This window comes from Brassica napus, chromosome A4 (assembly GCF_020379485.1).
Source record: "Brassica napus cultivar Da-Ae chromosome A4, Da-Ae, whole genome shotgun sequence".
NCBI lineage: Eukaryota > Viridiplantae > Streptophyta > Magnoliopsida > Brassicales > Brassicaceae > Brassica > Brassica napus.
In genome coordinates, this window is record NC_063437.1 from 1,616,849 (window position 1) to 1,639,020 (window position 22,172).

General features: G+C 32.1%; 3 protein-coding genes and 1 long non-coding RNA gene across 5 annotated transcripts; 3 read left to right on the plus strand and 1 right to left on the minus strand.

The window, feature by feature from the left end:
• The first annotated feature begins 6,148 nt into the window (after nucleotides 1–6,148).
• Nucleotides 6,149–8,123, plus strand: LOC106380138. Of its 2 annotated transcripts, none has more exons than XR_002664102.2 (5): nucleotides 6,149–6,505; nucleotides 6,662–6,781; nucleotides 7,118–7,229; nucleotides 7,357–7,431; nucleotides 7,611–8,123. It is a non-coding gene; the product is annotated as an uncharacterized LOC106380138 (long non-coding RNA). The 2 variants fall into 2 exon arrangements; XR_001276278.3 differs by having other exon boundaries at nucleotides 6,151–6,505; nucleotides 7,604–8,123.
• Nucleotides 8,124–10,321: 2,198 nt separating this feature from the next.
• On the plus strand, nucleotides 10,322–12,035 carry LOC106382811 (probable plastid-lipid-associated protein 9, chloroplastic). Its single transcript, XM_013822883.3, has 7 exons — nucleotides 10,322–10,656; nucleotides 10,785–10,906; nucleotides 10,970–11,053; nucleotides 11,140–11,236; nucleotides 11,353–11,569; nucleotides 11,641–11,693; nucleotides 11,785–12,035. The coding sequence occupies exons 1-7, from the start codon at nucleotides 10,429–10,431 to the stop codon at nucleotides 11,878–11,880; spliced, it is 897 nt and encodes a 298-aa protein (XP_013678337.1). The 5' UTR covers nucleotides 10,322–10,428; the 3' UTR covers nucleotides 11,881–12,035.
• A 4,243-nt stretch (nucleotides 12,036–16,278) lies between these two features.
• Nucleotides 16,279–19,445, minus strand: LOC106380139 (VQ motif-containing protein 25). Its single transcript, XM_048777909.1, has one exon. It carries the CDS (start codon nucleotides 17,000–17,002, stop codon nucleotides 16,469–16,471), a length of 534 nt encoding a protein of 177 aa, XP_048633866.1. The 5' UTR covers nucleotides 17,003–19,445; the 3' UTR covers nucleotides 16,279–16,468.
• A 1,446-nt stretch (nucleotides 19,446–20,891) lies between these two features.
• BNAA04G27590D lies at nucleotides 20,892–22,163 on the plus strand. Its single transcript, XM_013822884.3, has one exon. The coding sequence runs from the start codon at nucleotides 20,969–20,971 to the stop codon at nucleotides 22,004–22,006; it is 1,038 nt and encodes a 345-aa protein (XP_013678338.1). The 5' UTR covers nucleotides 20,892–20,968; the 3' UTR covers nucleotides 22,007–22,163.
• The last annotated feature ends 9 nt before the right edge of the window (nucleotides 22,164–22,172 follow it).

The following is a 22,172-nucleotide window of genomic DNA, read 5'->3' on the forward strand; positions in this document are numbered from 1 at the left end:
TAGATTTTTTAAAAATTATTTAAATGGATTATCCGAACCCGAAAAGATCCGAACCGAACCCGAACCAAAATTTAGAAATATCCGAATGAGACTAAAATCATTGACCCCAAAAACCCGAAACCCGAATAGATCTGAACCGAACCCGAGTGGATATCCGAATGTCCGGGGTTCGTAAGTGTCTAGCCCCAAGATTAGAGCTAAGCAGAGTGTTTTTTTTTTTGAAACACTGGCTAAGCAGAGTTTAGGGATTATTATTACTACTAGGTAGTAACCCGCGCTTTGCGCGGAGTGAAATAGATGGTTAAATTTAATGTTTTATATTATACTAAGGGATTAGTGTAGGAATGTTGAATTTGTAATCTGGTCTGGTTTCAGTTTATTCTCTTAAGTGTGGAGTAAAAGAATTAAAATTTCTTCATATTGCTTTGTGTTACCATTCATTCATACCAAAAATATAGTTTTTGAATACATAACATCAGTTGGTTTTGTATGGATGTATGATTGTTCGGTATGAATCGCATGAGTGGTTGAGTGAGAAAATGATAAGAATCTTCTAACTTCCTTGTGAAAGGAATGAATCAAACTGATTCACCAGATCTTTTCTGACAGATGCGTTAATCTTAACATCCTACACATAAATAAAAAATAGTTAAAACTAAATGATGAAACAAAAGTAATTTCAGTTTTAGTAAGATGAAGATTATGGAACACTCACGTTGGAGTCGATTAGAACCATCTCAATCATTATGCCACCAGCAGCAGAATAATGCTTCTACAAACTAATGATCCTCACCCGAATCTTTCACATTGGCTTGAATGGTTTCAAATTAGACACATGACTTACGGAATAAAAGTTCGGGGTTCTGATGTTTTAGAGCTGTGAATAAAAGTTTACTCAAGTGATTCTTATATACATAAACTTGATAATATACAATATTTATTAAAAAGATATACTGTGATATATGCGTTAATTCTTATTCTCGAATTATAGGTCAAGGTAATATAAACTTTTCCTTATTATATGTTTATAACTAGTGGTATTCCGGCGCTACGCGCCGGGTTTATATGTTTTATTCTCTAATAATTTTAAAATTGTTTTTTGTGATCCATTTTGTGATCCATTTGGTGATAGTACTATAAGTGGTTCTCATTGATCGATTAAAAAAGAATAAATAGCTGATAGTTGCACCGAATTAAATGTTAATTGAACTTAAAACATAAAGTAAGATTGTTATTCAAAAAGGAAAACATGTAATGCATGTGTTTGTGTTTTGATTATCTAATTGGAAGGATGATAACAAATTCGTTCAACCATATTCGCATGCTTCGTCAATTTCATGGATGACACATTCAGTTAAGGACTTCATTATAGACGTATTGTTTACATACTTTGTTTTCAAATCGATTTTGAATCCAGAAAGTGAATTCTTAATCAATACCTTTTCCCTCTTCGAAATTGCACATGCACAGTATTAATATACCATAGAGATATGTAATGTTGTCATAATTTCCATCTACAGATTAGCGAAGATGGTTGAGTCATTTGATAGATTTGTGGCGCTAAAAGTATTGATTTAACCCCTCGATGTAGTGAGACGCTGGATTGTTAGTAAGTATTGATTTAACCTCTCGATGTAGTGACATCTGTGCGGAATGTCATTATATTTTTTTGCAAATTATTTTTATTTGTTTGGGTCGGTCTTGTGTGTTTGTATTGGTGGTTGTGTGTGGTGAGATATAATTCACTGTAAAAAATTGTGGTTAAGATACATCAAAAACTATAAATTTATAATGTTGGGACTATGAGATTTTACTAATTTATAGAGTTATTAATTTATAAAAATTACACTTTTAAATTTTTCTATCTTATTCAATTTTTTAGAATTTTGCATCTTAAATATATATATTTTTAAAAATAAGAAAGTGTTTTATTTTTTGTATATACATTAATTAAAATTTTGAAATTCAACATTCATATTGTTTTTATTATATTATTTGGTGCATTTAAAATATGTTTCAGAGATTTTTAAAGTGGTTTTAGATATAGTTTTACTAAATCTCATTAAAATACATTAAGTGTTAATTTAATATAATAGTTTATTTCATATAAAAAATATATACAAATAATTATTAATTTATAATTTTAATGCGACTATATATTTACATAGAATTGTTTTAAAAAATATGATCTTATTATTTTATCGATTTGTGTCATAGGACGAAAAAAATTATTAATTTATTGTATATTCATTTATCGAATATTAATTTATACAGTTTCTACCGTATGTTATTTTCTGTGCAACTCAATGCTGTAATAAGGTGAGTTTTAGTAAATGATCGGTTGTACAACGTATGAATGTCCTGAGGGGCTTTGATTACTAACGGCAAGGATGGATAACTTTTGGGTTTCTTTTAACATTGATGTGACCATGCATGCACTGTAATTAAAGGTACACATATGAACATCAACAAACAGTGTATTCTTGTGCCAGAAGGAAGTTGTTCTACACGAAAAAAAGTTTTCACAGAAAGTGTGGTGTGTCTGGTGGTTTCGTTAGTTCTTAGTTGAGTGGTTTGATCTTAGTGTTTTGTTACGAACTACTAAAAATGACAAGGAGTTGGAATATCTGCATCTGTAAGATGTAGTGGACGTATGGTTTATAAAGAAAAGACAGATGCACTTTATAACGTGCAAAATTGCTCGTATTGTTTATAAAGAAAAGGCAGATGCACTTCATAACGTGCAAAATTGCTCAGCTTATGTTTTCCCTGGTCATGAAATTTAAAAATATATTATAATGAATCAGGAAGTAGGAGTTACAATATAATTGACTCTAGAACAATTATTCAGTTAAAACACTTTTAACGTTGGTAGCACACATAGTTTAGTTCAAGGAGACTCAATTGTCATAGTCTAGAAAATGAAATTCAATTGAAAGACAGCAAAATCGCTCAAGTTCCACTTATTTATTTCAGGAAATTTTAAAAAGTAGCTATGGAACTCAGCAACAGTCTTTGGTACTCCAGTAATCTTAACCATTGCGTGGCGTTTTTGCAGAGTGCACACCTTCCCCCATACATGAGTATCAGAAACTACAAACTTTGCATAAATGATTGTGTTCATCAAAATGAACAAATGTTACTTCTCGATAACTCCTTTACAACATCGAATCAACTCCATAACCTTTTCCAGATTCCCCATTCGAGCTGCAATATGAAGAGAGACTCATCTTTTACCATGTGACATAACCTGTTGCAGATTTACCATCAATGTAACTACAAATTCACTGTACTTACCCAAATGCCATGTATGAGCTTCAGCCAAATTTAACGCATTATACGTAACTCAAGGAGATACTCGCCTTTCAAATCAATGTTGGGCCGATGCTCTGCTCACATTGCCAACAACCTATAAAAGAATAATCAGACCAAATATCCCAATCATATAAGCAATTCTTCCACCAACAACAAAGATTTACTTTCATGGATACAGCTTACCATCAACCTCCAAAATGCGAGTCAGAAGTTTTCCATCTAAATTCTCCTGTTTGAATACTTGACAGCCGACAAAAACAGAACTCAGAAAGAGAGCTATAAATTGATTAGGAACATCAGACAAAACATGAATATAGCCGAAAAAGAGAAGAAGAGTGGTGAGTTACCGGGAGAGGGTCTATGTAATTGTTCAATTCAGCAACACAGTCTTCTCGGAGTACCATCTGAAGAATAAAAATAAAAGATGCAACTTAATGGTTTTGGAGAGATTTATAGAGCAAACAAAAGATTTCTTATAAAGGGAAGTACTTAAAACCAAAAAGAGGATAACAATCAGTGGTCCAAAGACCTTACAAAAGAACAAAAGACCACATATCCCCCTAAAACCCCTTAAACATCATAGCTAATGTGATGGCGTGCATATATATACTCAGTCAGAGAACCAAATTAGAAAATGAAAAATAGAAATCGGCGTTAACTTGCCATCGACAATTAACATATCAACACCCATGAAGATGAGTTTCTTAAAAGGTCCCAAATTAGAAAAACCTAAGAAAATTGTAAGCGGTTTACCTTGCCATGGACCAGTAACAGATCAAGTCCAAGCTTTCCAGAATCGAAGGAGCCGTGTTATAACACTCTCCCGACAGCAACCAACCTTGAGGTCAGAGAAATAAATCTGTTGATTGGCCAGTTCCCTGTTGAAGACAAAAACATCCTGAAGAGTCAAAACTATTGAATCTATCACAAACATGCTAGCAGACAATATTTCAGTTTTTGGACTCGAAATTTCATACCAAATATAAAGAAAAGAGAGAAACAATATTTGCTACTGCTCAAGCCAAACAAAAACAAATGATGAAGGAAACAAATACGACCAAATACCATATGCAGCTTATGATTTGCTCTTGCCGCGGTGGTGTGAGGAATCTACCAATGTTGAATCTCGCCATCGCCCAAAACTCCAAAGACAGACCTCGGCGGTGGTTGTACACTTTCAAATCGGCGAGCAAGATGGAGAATTGTGCCATTGTTGAGTTGATTCTTTGCAGGGGTCGGGATTTTAGCTTTCGTAGACGTAATGTTGTTCATCGTTGCAGGATTGAATTAACTACAGGTAATCTGAACTGAGTTATGGATGCTGCAGGCGTTATGTAGATCGGATCGTTACTTTAAGTTTCTGTGGGATCTCATTGCTGAGGTCGCTGCGCTAGAGGAAAATGGAGTGGGGAACCCTAATCCCATATGGGTTTTTAACGGGTGTGTAAAAGTTTGGGCTTAAAGTAATAAAAGCCCAGATAAATGATAGGAATTAGAGACCCGGAGAAAGTGAAAATCGGAAGTAGCATGTCAAGGCGACACGTGTCGGCGAATGCCCCTCCCTCTGTGATGACGTGGCGCAATGAGGAGAGACTCAAGCCTACTTTATTATATAAGAATAGTATTTTACATATTTTAAGGTAAATTTATAAAATCGTAAATATTTTTATTTGATTTAAGCAAAGAGGATCAATAATGATCGACGATATTTCTTTATATGTAAAAAATTGCTTGGTAACTATTCTAATATCTATTGCTCGTAGATCATCTTTAACACATACGATATAAAACAATATTATAACGTTCATATACACCAATTTGCCATCGGTAAAATTTTTGAAAGATTTCTTGTTAATAAATGTAAAACACATCTATATTATTAAAAGAGAAGTACCCATTTGAAAATGCTCATGCTTCATTAATTAAATTTCCTATTGGTTTGCTTGTCTTTTTTCAGTTCCATTAATGAAATATCCTTAAATGAATATAAACATCCTATTTTTTTAAATTTCCTACTTCATTAATTATACTTCCTATTTTTTTGCTTGTCTTTTTCAGTTCCATTAATGAAATATCCTTAAAGGAATTTAAAATATATATTTTATTTCTTGTTTTTTTAGTTACATTAATGAAATATCCTTAAATGAATTTAAACTACATATTTTATTGCTTGTCCTTTTTAGTCACATTGATGAAATATTCTTAAATAACTTATGAGTTTTAATAATAAAACTCATAAGTTATTCTTACGTGCATAATTTTCATAATGGAGATTTTTCAAAACGTGCATCATTAAAATGTTATCTAAAACATGCACCACTAATATATAACATGCATCGATAACACTAAATTTTGACCCACATAATCGTACGGGTATTATTTTTGAGTTGATTAAATTTAAAAATAATAATTTATTCAAAAAATATTTAGAATGACTATGTTTGTAAAACAATTTATATGGTATTATTGCTCCTATCGATAATATAACATTAAGCAAAATTTTAGCATAATATAACTTATTTGTCATTTGTTAAATTTATGGTTTTTATTTATAATTTTTATTATTTAAAGGTAAATAAATATTTTTCTAACAATATTTTTTGTAAATATTTTTTTTTTTAAATAATCAATTTAAATTGTTATTATCATTGAATATTATTATTTTTTGCATCATTTTAGTTTTCGTTTACCTCAAAACTAATCATATTTTAGGATAAATATAATTCAAAATTTTAATTTTCAGATTTTTCAAAAAACTTCTAAAAATGTGACACGTATTTTTAAACGCTGCGTTTTGTTTAGGTTATTTTGTTACTTTATGGGCTTTCTTCATTAATGAGCTATTATTCTGTTTCTCTGTCAATGTCCAAGTCCGATAGAAAGATACAATCTTCTTCACGAGAGACTAAAGAGAAAATTAGGGTTCATCGTCTTTTTTTTATCTGTGAAATCAAAGAGCTAGACGAACAATGGAGATTTAGCATGTCAAGCGAGACGAACCGTCATGAAGAATATTTGTATCAAGCTTCTACCGCATCGTTTTGTCTTTGGTTCTTTCATGTGAGACGTTACGAAGTGACTTGATTCATCGCTTTTAAGAAACATCTTAACTCAATCGACGCAAATCAAGCACAAGTCTCATTCAATGATACTCATCCATTCAAGGCGGTGTGTATTTACCTATAAAAGGGTAAGCCTTCATCCCCTGAACATCATCCCCTCAATCATTATAAGCTCTCTCTTTCTCTCTCAATTGTTTAATTCCCTTCTTCTATCGATCTGCTTTATTTCATGGATAGATTTTGTTTGTTATGCATTTCTAATCTCTTTTGATGTATGATCCCAGCGTTTCTTCCCTGCGTTTACTAAGATCGTCTGGGCTCTCATTCTTAAACAGTGGCTCGATTTGAATTCTCTTGAGATGACACTGACTATAACCAGAGACACTTGATGATCTGAAATTCCAGTATGTTCTCTTCTTCTGTTTGGATCATTGGATTTACTGTTTTTGTATATGCGTGTTGAGAGTTCGAGTCTTTTTGGGTTCTCTTTGTATAATCTGATTTGCACGTTATCAACAATTCTGAGAAAGCTATCACTATTAAAATGATGGACTTTTGTGACTGAAACCGAACCAAGAACAAGAAGAAGTCTTTAATATATGTTTCTTTATGAGACTGAGTTTATATCATATATCTACGCAATGGTTTAGTGTGTTTGCTTTTAGTTTTTTTTTTTATCTCCTCTGCTAACTTAAGCTTCCATGATGGCAAATTCTCAAATCAACTTTTCTGATTTGAAGGATGGCCACTGTAGGCAGTTTGTGGTGACACGTCTTCTTCGATAATGGAAAGCTCACAATGAAATAAAGGAGGCGGGCTTATAGGGTAGACATGGTCTTGCTTGACAATAAGGTAATCTTCTATAACCTTGAAAATGCTCAACTTATTTGTTTCTCAACTAATAACATCCCAACAGCCCTTTCCTAAAAACAGATTATTATCTCCTTTATTCAACTTATGTAACGACAGTTTTTTGCAGACGTTGTTTGTCAGGTGAGGAAACTACGGTTTACCTACTTCATAAAAGTTAGTACTCTTGCATGTTGAGCCAAAGGTGATGATCGCAACCAACATCTATCCGAAATTAGCTCTCATCTGTCAGTTTTAATTACATGAAGTTGACAGTTAATATCTTTGCCTATTGTCTTATCACCATGAATGGACCTAAACTCACAAAAGCTTTTTTTTTTTTTTTTTTCCAAAACTCATAAAAGCTTTGTTGGTAGAATGCAGAGGACCATCCACATGATGATATGACAGGGGATGTTAATCTCTCTATGGACTCGAACCCAATTGTAAACAACATTGATCTAGACTCTAGATAACACCAACAGGTGTGATGCTACTGCATCAATCGAAGGCTGTTCAGAAGTGTCTGAACCAATTCCTCCGAAACTGATCCACTGATCAACACGAAGGAGGAAACAATGGATGGTGACAAGGGTCCAAATCTTAAGAAACCTCCAGATGCTTGATCACTCCAACTATGGAGACAATGAAGTTGGCGAAAAGATTCCCAGTTCCATTTCCGGTTCCTATGTTTTTAAGCTTCACTGAGTAATGTTGTTGTCTTTCAACTTTTTAACTATCCAGTTCTTGGTTATCGTTAGTTAAGTATTTTGGTACACCCGATAATTTTAGTAATATGTGTTGTGGTTCTGGAACTTTTTTAGCAACCAGATTTTTGGTTTCGTATTGTTTTGGTATTATTTTGAAAACAATCAAAAAATATATAGCAACAATAAACACCACTATTGCAATTGACAAATTTAATTTTTTAAATTAAAGCAAGAAAAGTCTTTATTAAGTGAAAAAGTTACAAAAAAAAACAAAGGCATACAATTTAGTCAAGTTCGGACAGATACCTTAATGTACAACAATTCGGAAAAAGTAAAAAATAAATAAATAAAGTAATAAAGTAATTATTCTCTAAATAAAAAATATTGTTTCATTTGAAACAAAATCATAAATATGCATGGTATAATACAGTGTAGTATAATATATTGTTTATAATACAGTATAATATATTGTTTATATGAAAACTTAAAAAATAAGATAAAAATATTTAAACATAAACAAAATTGAATTAATTTTAATTTCACATTGCTTACCATCCATTAATTTTCAATATTGAAAATACAACAAATAGTGAGTTTTAATCATTGCAAATTAGTTGGACAACACAATAAATAAAATTAATAATACCAAATTGGCATATTAATTATACTTTAATATTCAGTTTTAATATAGTATAAATCTATTTAAATGTAAATTATAGCTATATTTACTAAGACACTTATTTTTTGACTTACCTCCTGACAACATTTTTTTTTTCTTTTGGGACATTAACTTCACTTTATGTTTTAAATTCAACTATATTTATTTTTGTGCAACTATCAGCTATTTATTCTATTTTTATTAAATCAACCGGTGAATACCCCTTATACTATTGACACTAACCAATATCAAATGGATCAAATAAACAATTTTCAACTCATTAGAGAATAAAACATACGAATCCGGCGCGTAGCGCCGGAATACCACTAGTTATATATAATAGTTAGAATTATGTTCCTGTTATATGCATGGAAAAAAAGTAAAACGTAACATATAAAACATATACAATATAAAATAACGTAACGGCCTAAAATTATACGATATAACTAATTTTAGCACAACCTTATAACTAACGTATACTATATAGAGTTGATTATTAAGATACCCAAGAAGCCGTGTCATCCACTTCCCTTTCTCCACTGTCCCTGCCAATGCACACGTCGTGTATAAATCACGATCCATCCCTAGAAACTTTGAAGATTGACACAAAAGACAATAGCTAAGCTTCCTCTCACACTCCTTACACAAACACATATGCTTACATGACAACAACAAAATACATTCCTCTCTCACTCCATAAAACTGCACATCATCGTCGTCGTTGTACTGTTTCCCCCATTGAACCAAGCGTTTCATCCACATTCCTGGATCCACTTCCTTCGATGCTATCTCTTGGTCGAGCGTGAGTGCCCTCCGGATTTTAGTTGAGAGAAGCGATCATGTACTCGCTGCCCTTTGCATGTTGTTGCCCTAGCTCAGCTTCCATTGCTATTTGTTCGACACGCAGCTCAAGTTCTTTTCTCTTTTTTTTTATATCATCTCGAGTTCCTCGTCTTTCTCAGGGAGTGTCTGAACAACTATTTTCTCTATGAGGGATAATGTCTTCTATTGACTCATCTGGATCTTCTCGAGCATTGCATGAGTAGTTAGTCTCCATGTTAAAGAGAACCTGTTAAAGAAAAAACAGATCAATAGATCTAAGAAGCTAACACAATAGATGAATCATCCATGGATAATGTTCATTACGCAAAACTCGTTTTGTTAACCAACTTCAAAACGTGATAACTCACAGCAGAACTGAGTTGTGATAACTCGCAACAGTACTATAAGATGAAGGTGAAGGTGATAACTCGCAACAGAACCGAGTTGTGTCTCTACACGAAACTGATCAAGGAAGATGGAAGCTCAAGTACTCTTCGAGCAGCAACACCTCTCGTCTCTGTATTATATTTAGCATGATGAAGGTGAAAAAGCCATGAGTCCGTAGACATGAAAAAGCCATGAGTCTATAGACATGAAAAAGCCATTTAATATAAACCAAAAAAGAATCAAAAAAGGAAATAAATTATGGTATTAAAGTCAATGCTTTTGTGAGAAGTCCTCACAGCGCGACACGTATGCAAAATTGAAAATAAAGCCTTCTCATGCATCCATGTCTAAACAACCAAAAGAGAATTAAGGAAAGTCTTAAAAATGCTTCTACTTTAATATACAGGGGATTAATTATTAAAAAAATCTAAATAAACATGTGAAAAACTAGTCTAACGTTTTTTAATCCTCTTTGACTGAACGTGATTAGCCTCGTTTGATTACGAGAGGAGAAGACAAACAAACAGTAAATAAATAAAAGACTCTGCTTTGCTTTAGCTCTCTCTCTCTCTCCTCCTCTTCTTCCTCGTTCCACAGATTTCTACTCTGACCTTTTTCTTCTCCAATGGCACTGCTACAACACTGTTCCGTCTCCGCCACCTCCGCGGTTCGATTGAGCTTCTCATCCTCCGCATCACCAAGGGCTTCTCTCAATCTTCACCCGGAGAAGAAGAGTCACCCCCGGAGAATGATATGCAAAGCTATGGTGCAAGAGGCAGCAGCTCAAGGGATCCCTTCGGTTTACGCCAGAGAAATGGAGCGTCTCTCCGCCAAAGAATCGCTCATCCTCGCCGTAAAGTCTCTACCTTTACCCTCTTTACATCTTCAATTTCAATATCTTGAATTGAAAGTTGCCTCCTTTAGTAGTAACAGCTTTATTTCCTCTGTTTTTGATTACTCTCTCTGTTTGAGATTTAACAGTTCAATGATGCTGGAGGCTTTGAGGCTTTAGTTACAGGGAAGATCACTGATCTACAAAAGATTGATGTGAACGAGAGGATAACAACTCTTGAGCGGCTTAACCCAACTCCTAGACCAACCACGTAGGTGCTGCTATTACCAGCTTCAGGTTTTTAAAAGGACAAACTGATGAACTGGTTTTACAGGTCTCCTTACCTTGAAGGTAGATGGAGTTTTGAGTGGTTTGGATCCAACACTCCTGGTTCACTTGCTGCTCGTGTTTTATTCGAGTTAGTCTTCTTACTACTATGGATCTTCCTCATAGACAAGCAATAAAACTTTTTTTTAAGCATTGATCTGTTTGTGACTGTTGCAGGAGGTTTCCTTCTTCATTTGTGAGTCTATCTAGTATGGACATTGTCATTAAAGATGCTAGCACAAGGGCCACCGCCAACGTTAAGCTACTAAACATGGTATATATTCATTCTTGTATATGACTTATGGATATGTATTAGCAGATTTTGAGTAATAGAATAACCGTTTGATTATACAAAAAATATGAATAAGAAGGAGTTATTTGTCTATGCAGATAGAAAACAAAGTCATCCTGACGTCAAAACTGACAGTAGAAGGGCCTTTAAGGATGAAGGAAGAGTATCTAGAGGGAATGCTAGAGTCGCCAACTGTTATTGAAGAAGCAGTACCGGAACAGCTAAGAGGTTTGTTGGGTCAAGCTACCACTACGTTGCAGCAGCTTCCTGAACCTGTCAAGGATACTCTAGCCAATGGTCTAAGGATTCCACTTGGTAAGCCATATAATAACCCACATTTTAAACAGTTTTTTTTTATTACATGTAACATTGTTATCGGCTTTTAGGTGGATCATACCAGAGATTCTTCATGATATCTTATCTAGACGACGAGATTCTTGTAAGTTAATGAATTGTTATGCCCTTAGAAGTTAAAAAAACCTTGCAGAGAAGCTCATGGAATATGAAACCGTGTTTTTGTTGTTGTGCAGATTGTAAGAGATACCTTGGGAGTGCCTGAAGTTCTAACGAGAGTTGAAACATCGTCTTCATCCAGCGTTGTAGAGAATGTTGAATACAACAGTTAAAAAGAACAGGTCCTTGTGTTCCTCTGTTTATGTCTGTAAATGTAAAACAAACTGAATACAACTTACTATATCTCTCCGGACACAGAGATATCGTTTCATTATCCATTATTTAACACTTTGAGAAACGAAATTAAAAGGTTACAGGTCCTCCTTCATTTCTAAAAGATAAATATGTTACATTTTCTATACTATTTATACTAGTTGATTAAGGTAAGTGGTAAACTTCAAAAAGTGATTATTAATATTCAAATACTACTAATTCTTATGGAAAACAATTAAATCACAAAATAATACATTTGTAATCAATTTTTAATATGTTTTTTCAATCCTTACTAATAAAAGGGACCTTTTAAGGCTCCATAGAGCGTCCACATCAGCGAAAAAAAATTCTCCCGAAAGATGACACGTGATATAAAATATAGTTTTACATTTTAATATTACTAATTTTTAAAAATTATAAATAATATGAAACATACAGCAAAAAAATAGAAAAACTACATTGAACATATGTAAAATTATCATTTTTCACTTTAAAAAAAAAAGACTTACTAATAAAAGGGACCTTTTAAGGCTCCATAGAGCGTCCACATCAGCGAAAAAAAATTCTCCCGAAAGATGACACGTGGCATAAAATATAGTTTTACATTTTAATATTACTAATTTTTAAAAATTATAAATAATATGAAACATACAGCATAAAAAATAGAAAAACTACATTGAACATATGTAAAATTATCATTTTTCACTTTAAAAAAAAAGACGGATTAATCCTTAATGTAATATTACCGTTTTATAAAAAAACAAAAAATTATATATAATTTCGAAAATAATAAATATATGTAAACATACAAAATAAAAAATAGAAATACTACATTAAATATAGAGTAATTGGCGTAGATACACCGAGAAACCCATGTAATTTGCTATATAACCTTGAGGCTCCATAGAGCGTCCACATAAGCAAAAAAAATTTCTTCCGAAAGATGACACATGGCATAAAATATAGTTTTACATTTTAATATTACTAATTTTTGAAAATTATAAATAATATTTAAACATACAGCATAAAAAATGAAAAAACTACATTAAACATATGTAAGATTACCATTTTTCACTTGAAAAAAAGACGGCTTATCTCCATAATGTAACATTACCGTTTTATAAAAAAAAGTCAAAAAACATTATATATAATTTCGAAAATAATAAATATATGTAAACATACAACATAAAAATGGAAATACTACATTAAACATATGTAAGATTACTATTTTACATTTTTATTTTTAAAAATAATATGTAAACATACAACATAAAAAATTGAAAAACAACATTACTAATAAAAGGGACCTTTTGAGGCTCCATAGAGCGTCCACATCAGCGAAAAAAAATTCTCCCGAAAGATGACATGTGGCATAAAATATAGTTTTACATTTTAATATTACTAATTTTTAAAAATTATAAATAATATGAAACATACAACATAAAAAATAGAAAAACTACATTGAACATATGTAAAATTACCATTTTTCACTTTAAAAAAAGACGGATTAATCCTTAATGTAATATTACCGTTTTATAAAATAAAAAAAAATATTATATATAATTTCGAAAATAATAAATATATGTAAACATACAACATAAAAAATAAAAATACTACATTAAATATAAAGTAATTGGCGTAGATACACCCAGAAACCCATGTAATTTGCTATATAACCTTGAGGCTCCATAGAACGTCCACATAAGCAAAAAAAACTTCTTCCGAAAGATGACACATGGCATAAAATATAGTTTTACATTTTAATATTACTGATTTTCGAAAATTATAAATAATATTTAAACATACAGCATAAAAAATGAAAAAACTACATTAAACATATGTAAGATTACCATTTTTCACTTGAAAAAAAAACGGCTTATCTCCATAATTTAACATTACCGTTTTATAAAAAAAAGTCAAAAAACATTATATATAATTTCGAAAATAATAAATATATGTAAACATACAACATAAAAATGGAAATACTACATTAAACATATGTAAGATTACTATTTTACATTTTTATTTTAAAAAATAATATGTAAACATACAACATAAAAAATGGAAAAACAACATTAAACATATGTAAGATTATCATTTTTCACTAAAAAAAGACGGCTTATCTCCATAATGTAACATTACTATTTTGTGTAAAAAAACATTATATATAATTTCAAAAATAATAAATAATATGTAAACATACAACATAAAAAATGGAAATACTACATTAAACATATGTAAGATTACCATTTTACATTTAAAAATAACAATAATATGTAAACATACAACATAAAAAAATGGAAAAACTACATTAAACATATGTAAGATTACCATTTTCCACTAAAAAAACGGTTTATCTCCATAATATAACATTACCATTTTATAAAAAAAGAAAAAACATAAATATAACTATTTGACTATTTGTCCAGTTCTTCTATTAAACATTGCCGTTTTACATTAAAAATGGAAAAATACATTAAAATTTAAACATATATCTTAAAATATAAAATATAGATATTAACAAAATATAAAGTATAAGAAAGAGAAATACAAAATATATAGAAAAATAAATAATAAGTAAATATTATAAATATATAAATATATGAATTATATATACAATAATAAGTAAATGCATAGTTTTCAAAAAAATGGAAAGAGTACATTAAATAAAATGGACATCTATCTTAAAATGGTAGTAAATTATGTAAAAATGAAAATACCACATTAAACAAAAAAAATAGTTTTTACATCAAGAAAGTCTCTATAAAACTCATTATTCTATCAACATCAACCTCACACTATCAAGGAAAACTTCATAGCACTCGAGCAAAAAAATGGTTCCACCATCAAATTTTGCCGTCCCAAAAACCTTTAATGACCTTGAAGGAGATTTTTTATAACAACAAACTTTTTGTTAGGTGGATTCATTGTTGGGAAACCCGCAACTTCCAAAAGCCAAACTTATTCATGGGAATTGAATTGCTTTTCTTAGACTCAAAGATATTCTTACAAATTTAAATTAATCTAATCCATAATTTTATTGTTAATATTCATACTAACTCTTTCATGATCAAACCATTACAGTTAATAACCATTCAAGCGTTTATCCCGAAACACTTCATTTCTCGCCGAATCAGGTATTGGTTCATGTTGGTTTAGTATTATTTTTGGTTTATTAACCGGTTTAGGATGGTCCTATTGTAAATATAATTTAAGTTGGTTTAGCATATATTATGCTTAAAATAACTTAAATTAAATAATAGTAATATTATGCTTAAAATATAATTTTAGAGAGTTTTTAAATATAGTTTACAGAACATTATAGGGGATGCATTTAATTTATTAAATTCATTTATTACTTAAAACTAAGTTTTTTAAAAAACATACTGAGTTATAAATATCAATTATGGATTGGTGAGTATAACATGAAGACAAAACTATAAATATTTGATTTTCAAGATAAGAAATTCAGCTTTTATTCAGTTACTCAATATATAATATCTTAAATTATTTTTTTTTAAAAATATACATAATTTATATATATAGATTAATCTTCCAAACTTAAACTATTATATTATATATGAATGATGTTTTTAAATAAAATTAATTTCTCATTTAAAAAAAAATAAAACAACAAATGGTTATTTTCAAATAATGGAAGTAATTTACATTATACTATCATTTAACAAGTATTAGATATGTTTTGATATATCATTATTTTCTATATCCAGAAAACAATAAATTGTTAAACATCAATATCATCTAGGTTAAGTATACGAACAACACAAATTCAAACATCAAAAAATATTTACATAAACATTATATTACAATAATTTAATCAAAAAATACAATTCAAAAAAAATAATATTCAAAAGAATAGTTATATACTTAATATTTGAAAATCAAAGATATTTTTGCTAAAATTGTACTTACCTGGCCAAGGAGATCGACCATCTTTTTACGGATGGATCGATTGTTGAGCATGTGGTCGATCCGAAAATACTCTGCAGTTTAATTAAATATCTAAAACATTTATTTCAACACTCAACATATAGTTTTGCTAAATATGATAACTAGATAGCCAACAAAATTACAAAAAAGATATTTAAATAGTAAAAAATATGTTAATTTAGCGTGTTAAAATTTAAAAATAAATTTTAATTATGACATGCATCTTAACATTTATATAAATATATTACCTTAAATATAAATAATTTAACAACTTAAATTAGAAAAATAATAAAAATCCCGGGCGTAGCCCGGGTTAATCCCTAGTATGTGTAAAACATAAATAAATGCATAATTTAGAAACAGAGGGTAGTGTCTTTAAGACTGAGCAAATCATAAGACATCAAGGGTGAAACTAAAAGGAGTTTAAGCTTTACATAAAATCAATTAATTGTACTAAACAAATACAAATAAAATTTATTTTCAATTAACTGTACTAAACAAATACAAATAAAATTTATTTCCACAAAAATCTAATAAAGAAAATAATAGACACCATTTATAAAGAAAGAAAAAAACTCTTTTGTCAAGAGACAAGAATTAGAATTGGTGATGAGAATCTGAGAAAATTGATCCACCATGTAAATGCGAGGAAGAAGACGAGTTAGAAGAAGCAGAAGCATCCATGGAAGACAAGGGCAAATAGGGGAATTCACCAAGTTCTTGAATAAACCCTCCAAAATCTCCAAAACCATTCAAGAACCCTCCTGAGCTCTCACCACAGTTATTACCACCATGCCAAGTCATCGACATCTCTTCCATCTCTGAGTTTGAGCAGAACCCTTGATCATCACAACGCTCGGCTTCTCTTAGCTTCTCCATGTTGATCATGTCTTGGACTTGACCACGAGTACCTCTTCTTGGTTTTGTTTTGGAAACGCCATGGTCTTCTGGTTTGCCTGTGAGGCTTTGGACGAGCTCTCTGAAGTTGGCAACGTCGGTCTTGATGATCTCAGGTGCATATATATGAATTATACGGATCTTTGGCTTTGTTTTGGTTATTGAGTATGACTGTTTATGCATCGCTAGGGTTGATGATGAGCTCCTTGTTTTCTTGAAGATGGTGGCTTCCATTTTTGGAGTTATTAGGGTTTATTGTTAGAAGAGAGAAAGATGGAGTTGGTGAATATGATAGTAAGTGGAGATATGTCAAGGTTATATAGGAGGAAATTGGAAATGATTAGTAAGAACAAAAAAAAATATTTAAAATCATTATTCTTCAGTTTAAATGATTTTATATGTGGAAAGTGTATATATGAACTAGACATATGTGAATAATAAAATGGGAACTTTGTTAATATTCTTATAACTTTATAGCCATCATGTAAATTCAAAAGAAACTAGTTGGATTAACAAAACTCAAAAGAAGCTAGTTGGATTATTTTTTTTTTTTTTTTTTTTTGAACACACGCTACTTGGATTAACTAATTACATGTAGTTACTATAAGAAAGATATATAAGTATGCCTCAACACAAGACATAAAATATCTTTAAGCGCATTGGTCTTCTCCAACTAATCAAATTATCATGTTGTAATTTCTTTAATAACGCATATTTTATAGTTTACATAATACTAAATATTTATGTTATGTGTCATGTTTGTGCTTGTGTATAATAGATAAATGCAGGTGGTACTAGTTAATGGATTAAATTAATATACAAGTAAGATTTCACAAACTTGGACCCATGTCAGGCACACAAACTCAACAAACTTATGATTGTTTTTTTCCCAAGAATACAATATTGGCGAATACAAAATTACTAATTACTTGTCTAGTTGATGGTAGAGATTCTTTTTTGCCTAGACTGATCTGGACTTTTATTTTACATTTTCATATTTGGCCTAATTGTTAAGTATCATATATTCATATATAATTGCAAAAGAGGACTGCATTTTCTGTTGCAGTCAAGCAATTGAAGGTTCTTAGAAGAAAAGAACGTAGTTGATCAAAATATGGAGACAATAATGTAGAAACGATGGAGATAAATGATAAAGTGGAATGTGAACACATGGAGATGGCATGACTCTTCGGTGACTCTCACTTACCTTTTACCTTTAGTTGTCTCACGTCCTTTTTCTCATATGCACGAGGCAGTTTCACTTCCTTACGTCTATTTTTTTCACCTTTTCACCTTTATCAAAATACAAATACAAATAAAATAAGAATTAATACCTTTGATTTAGCACACAAGCACAACTCAAAGGAGTATGGTATTAGGTATATATGTTTTTGGATGATCCAATCCAACATGTACATATTATTTATACATTATCTAATTCGAATCCAAAATCTATATATATACAACAAGCTCATTACTTAAGTATATTAGTGATCATCCACGAATTGTAAAAGAATATATCGTCGATATGCATATAGCTATACATATATTATCTGATAAAATATCCCTTGCTTGCTATGTGACAACTTTGCAAGAAAAATAAATTAATGAAGAAAACAACTAGCATCCCCTATATCTATTATATGTTAAACTAAATATACGTTAACTACAAAAGTATATTTTTGTTGATGTTAACAAAAAGATGTTAATTAGATAGGTCATATACGTGGGTCGATCGATCATCTTTATATAAACATATTAAACCCTTTTAAAAACCTTAAATATTCCCCTAGGTTTTTGTTGCACGATCTTACTTTGCGTCAGAATATATTTTGGAACTAAATTAACATTATGGTTTTCTAAAGGCTTAAGCTATGACCCATATATAGTTTAGAGAGAATAGAGTCAATGGTGAATAATTAGACGATAACAACAAGATCTAACGAATAATAGCCGTTGGATGTAGCGTGAAATGTATATAAAAGCTACAATAAAGAGAACTGAAACTTAACAGAAAGGCTTTGCTGATTTGGTTCGAACTTTGTTGTGTACAAACGTGTACGTGAGACTCAGAGTCGAACACACGAGTCTTGTGCTCTCTTTTTAGATTCGGACCACATGCATGCTACTAAGCCGATGTATGTTAGACACGTCTCCATAGTTAAGCCGTATAGATGGTGGTCCTCAGAGGCGTGCCAATGGTATAAGTTTTGAGGCATTAGCCTCAGGCCCCACTTGTTTTAGGAAATTTAGGGGCCCCATTTTTGTAGTCATTAGCAAAATGATAATATAATTAGTGTCTTACTGTAAAAGAAAACCTATGTTTTCTTCTAATAATTCGAACTTTTTCTTCTGGTTTCACTTATTGTCGTGGACACAAGTTTTTTCCTTTTTTTTTGTACGTTGAAGTTTTTTTTATCAGTTTAAAAGTTAGATATATATTTTTTCCCATCAAAAGTATTATATTTCCACTGGCACTTTCTATAATTTTCCTTTTATAAAATAACTTCAAAATCTAAAATAACAAAATACCAACTTTTATTTAGATGTTGTATTAAAAATTATTATTAGACTAGTATTAGAATTTATATTATTACCTATAATAAAAAATTGGACAATTTTGCCTTAGACCCCTAATACTCTAGGCACGGCACTGGTGGTCCTCCTTGTATTTGTTTGACGTGGTTCGCAGTTCTTATTGTACTTACTCTCCTTAGCTGGAATGTGGATGGACCCCGACAGATTTTTAGTTTTAAAATTTGTCAACAAACAAAATTAAATCCATACTAGTATTTAATCCATACGTACGATTTAGGGCCTGACTGGTTCAATCGCAGCGATTGCGGTTGCGGTTGCGGGAGTTTGCGGATGCGGGTGGTTGCGGTTTCTAGCGGTTTTAAGAGATTTGTACGACTGGTTCTGCGGTTAAAAATTGGTGCGTTTGCGGGATACTTATGACTGGTTAACTACAAAGTGCAGCAGCGGTTAAATAATAAATTAACAATATTTACATTTTATACAATTATAAAAATATCAAAAATAATAATATTATAATAAATATAAAAGTTATATTTAGAAAGTTATAGTTTAATTTTTTTTAAAATATAGAAAATATTTTTATTTTAAAGTTTTATAATATTAATTAAAATTTAATAGATATATTTTAGCATTTTTATAATTCTAATTTAATTTTTTTATTGAATATTTTTATTTTTGTATTTATATTGTTTTGGAAAAAAAGAAATTTTTTTTATCCTCCCGCAACCGCCCGCAACCGCAAACGCTAGCTGGAACGAGCTTTTGAATTTATGAGGTTCAGAGCGATTTGGAGCGGTTTGGAACAGTTTGAGCGATTGTTGCAAAACGCCAACAACCGCTACCAACCGCAAAAGCTGCGTTTGCGGGTGGTAGCGGGAAAACCAGTCATGCCCTTAGTTTGAGGAAATAATAATTGGTTGCTTAATTACCGTTAATGATAATCTTGCAAAGTGTATATTAGTAAATAGGTAATTTTTGTTACAAAACCAAAGATATAACATACTTTATATCATATATCATATCTGTTTAATTGGATATCCACAATATCAGATTTTGTTATATATGTTTGTAGTGACTACATGATGATAGATGGCAAATACTGATCTTTTAACTTACAAAGTTATTTTTCCTACACTGAGCCACTTTATGAAAATGAAGATCATTTGTAAAGTTTTTCTTCACTAATCTTATATAATTAGTTTAAAATCACGTTTATGAGATTCGAACTTCAAATTATTGGTGTATAACTTTAATAAATTATTTCTTAATCAAACCACTAGACCAAGAGAATTATTTTCAATTTTTAAAAAAGTCTTTACTAACAAATGCCTCATTAGTATCTGTGAAATTATCAGCCCAATTAGGCCCATGTACTCTTCACAGGCTTAAAGAAATCAACAGAAGCGGAAACAAAAAACAAAAGCCTAAACAGATAAACAAAACACCAGAGCTTTGTCCACCTTCCATTTCAAGCCTTCACCACCTTGTAAACTTCCACATAATTACAGCACAGACCAATAAACACTAACCGTTATTCGTTACATAACACAAGGGCAAAACCGTAAACTCCCCACCTTCTGTCTCCTCCATCTCCAACCATAACTTTTACAGAGAGAAGATAACATTTACAAAAAAAAATTCACTGCACTGTCCGTAGCAAGGATGAAGGCGTCGATGAAGTTCCGCGAGGAGAAGAACCCTCTCCTCCGCGCCAAGGTCCCTCTCTCCATCTTAGGCCTCCCGTTCCAGTCCGGAATCGTCGCCGGAGAATCCAAAGAGCTCAGCCTCAACCTCTCCACGTTCTTCGAATCCGGCCCGTCCCTCAAGCTCGCGTACCGCCCCAACGACTCCCACAGCCCTTTCTCCCTCGTCGTCAAAACCGGAACCGGACCCTTCGGCTCTCCGGTCTCCGCCTCCATGCTCATGAGCGCCGAGTTCAACCTCCTCGGTAAAGGTAACCCAACCTTCATGCTCCACTTCAAGCCGCGGTTCGGCGACTTCTCGATCAAAAAGTCTCATTCCTCCTCCGGATTCGATATGATCGGACCGGTGAACGGAGAGGAGGATTCGTCCATCGAGGTCGTGGATTCTCCAGGTCCCGGCGGAGGTTTCAGGAAAGTCACCGTCTTGCCGTCGACGTCCGCCGGAGATATCGCCGGTTTGGTTTCCGGCGTGGAGGTCGCGGCGAGGACGTCGCTGCCGGTGAGGGGGCGCGCGGTGGTGAATTTTCGGTGGGGGGTTAGGGTACCGACGGAGATCAGGCGGGATTTTGATCCGACGGCTGAGATTTCGTTTCGGAGGTTTCCTTTCTTGGTGATGGATAAGATAGGGATCGAACACGTGGACGGGTCGGGTTGTAAAGAGGCTAAACCCGTTAGCGATCCGGGTTTGAGAAATAGTGATGATGTGTGTTTGGTCTTGGAGGAGCTTCGGTCGGAGAATAGGCAGTTGAAGAGAGCTGTTGAAGATCTGAGGGGAGTGATGGTATCGAACGTCAGGCCGTTCTATCCGGCGACGGTAGATTACGGTTCGCATTCAAAGTACCGTGAAGCCGAGAGGAGTGGCAATAACAATAATGGTAGAGCGAGAGGTGAACGGTGGAGTAGTGAGAGAACGACGTCGGATTATGGTGGGAAGAAGAGCAAGGAAGAGGGTGACGTGGCGGAGGAGCTGAAGAAAGCTTTGAAAGGAGCTGCTTGATGATACTATTTGGTGGTAACTCTGCCATGAAAAAGGTTTATTCGTCTTCTTGATTTAGCTATGGCTTTTGTATATATATGCGGTACACTACTGCTGCGTTTTGGAACATCTTTGAGAACATTTCAATGGTAATTGCAAGAGTTTTACTTTGTGATTATGTTTTGGA

Bases quoted from the DNA above. Each gene is read 5' to 3' on its own strand.
- LOC106382811 (XM_013822883.3), top strand. From the start codon at position 10,429: ATGGCACTGCTACAACACTGTTCCGTCTCCGCCACCTCCGCGGTTCGA. The intron at 11,237-11,352 runs GTATATATTCAT...TTGTCTATGCAG, and splicing joins ACGTTAAGCTACTAAACATG to ATAGAAAACAAAGTCATCCT. The intron at 11,570-11,640 runs GTAAGCCATATA...ATCGGCTTTTAG, and splicing joins TGGTCTAAGGATTCCACTTG to GTGGATCATACCAGAGATTC.
- LOC106380139 (XM_048777909.1), bottom strand. From the start codon at position 17,002: ATGGAAGCCACCATCTTCAAGAAAACAAGGAGCTCATCATCAACCCTA.
- BNAA04G27590D (XM_013822884.3), top strand. From the start codon at position 20,969: ATGAAGGCGTCGATGAAGTTCCGCGAGGAGAAGAACCCTCTCCTCCGC.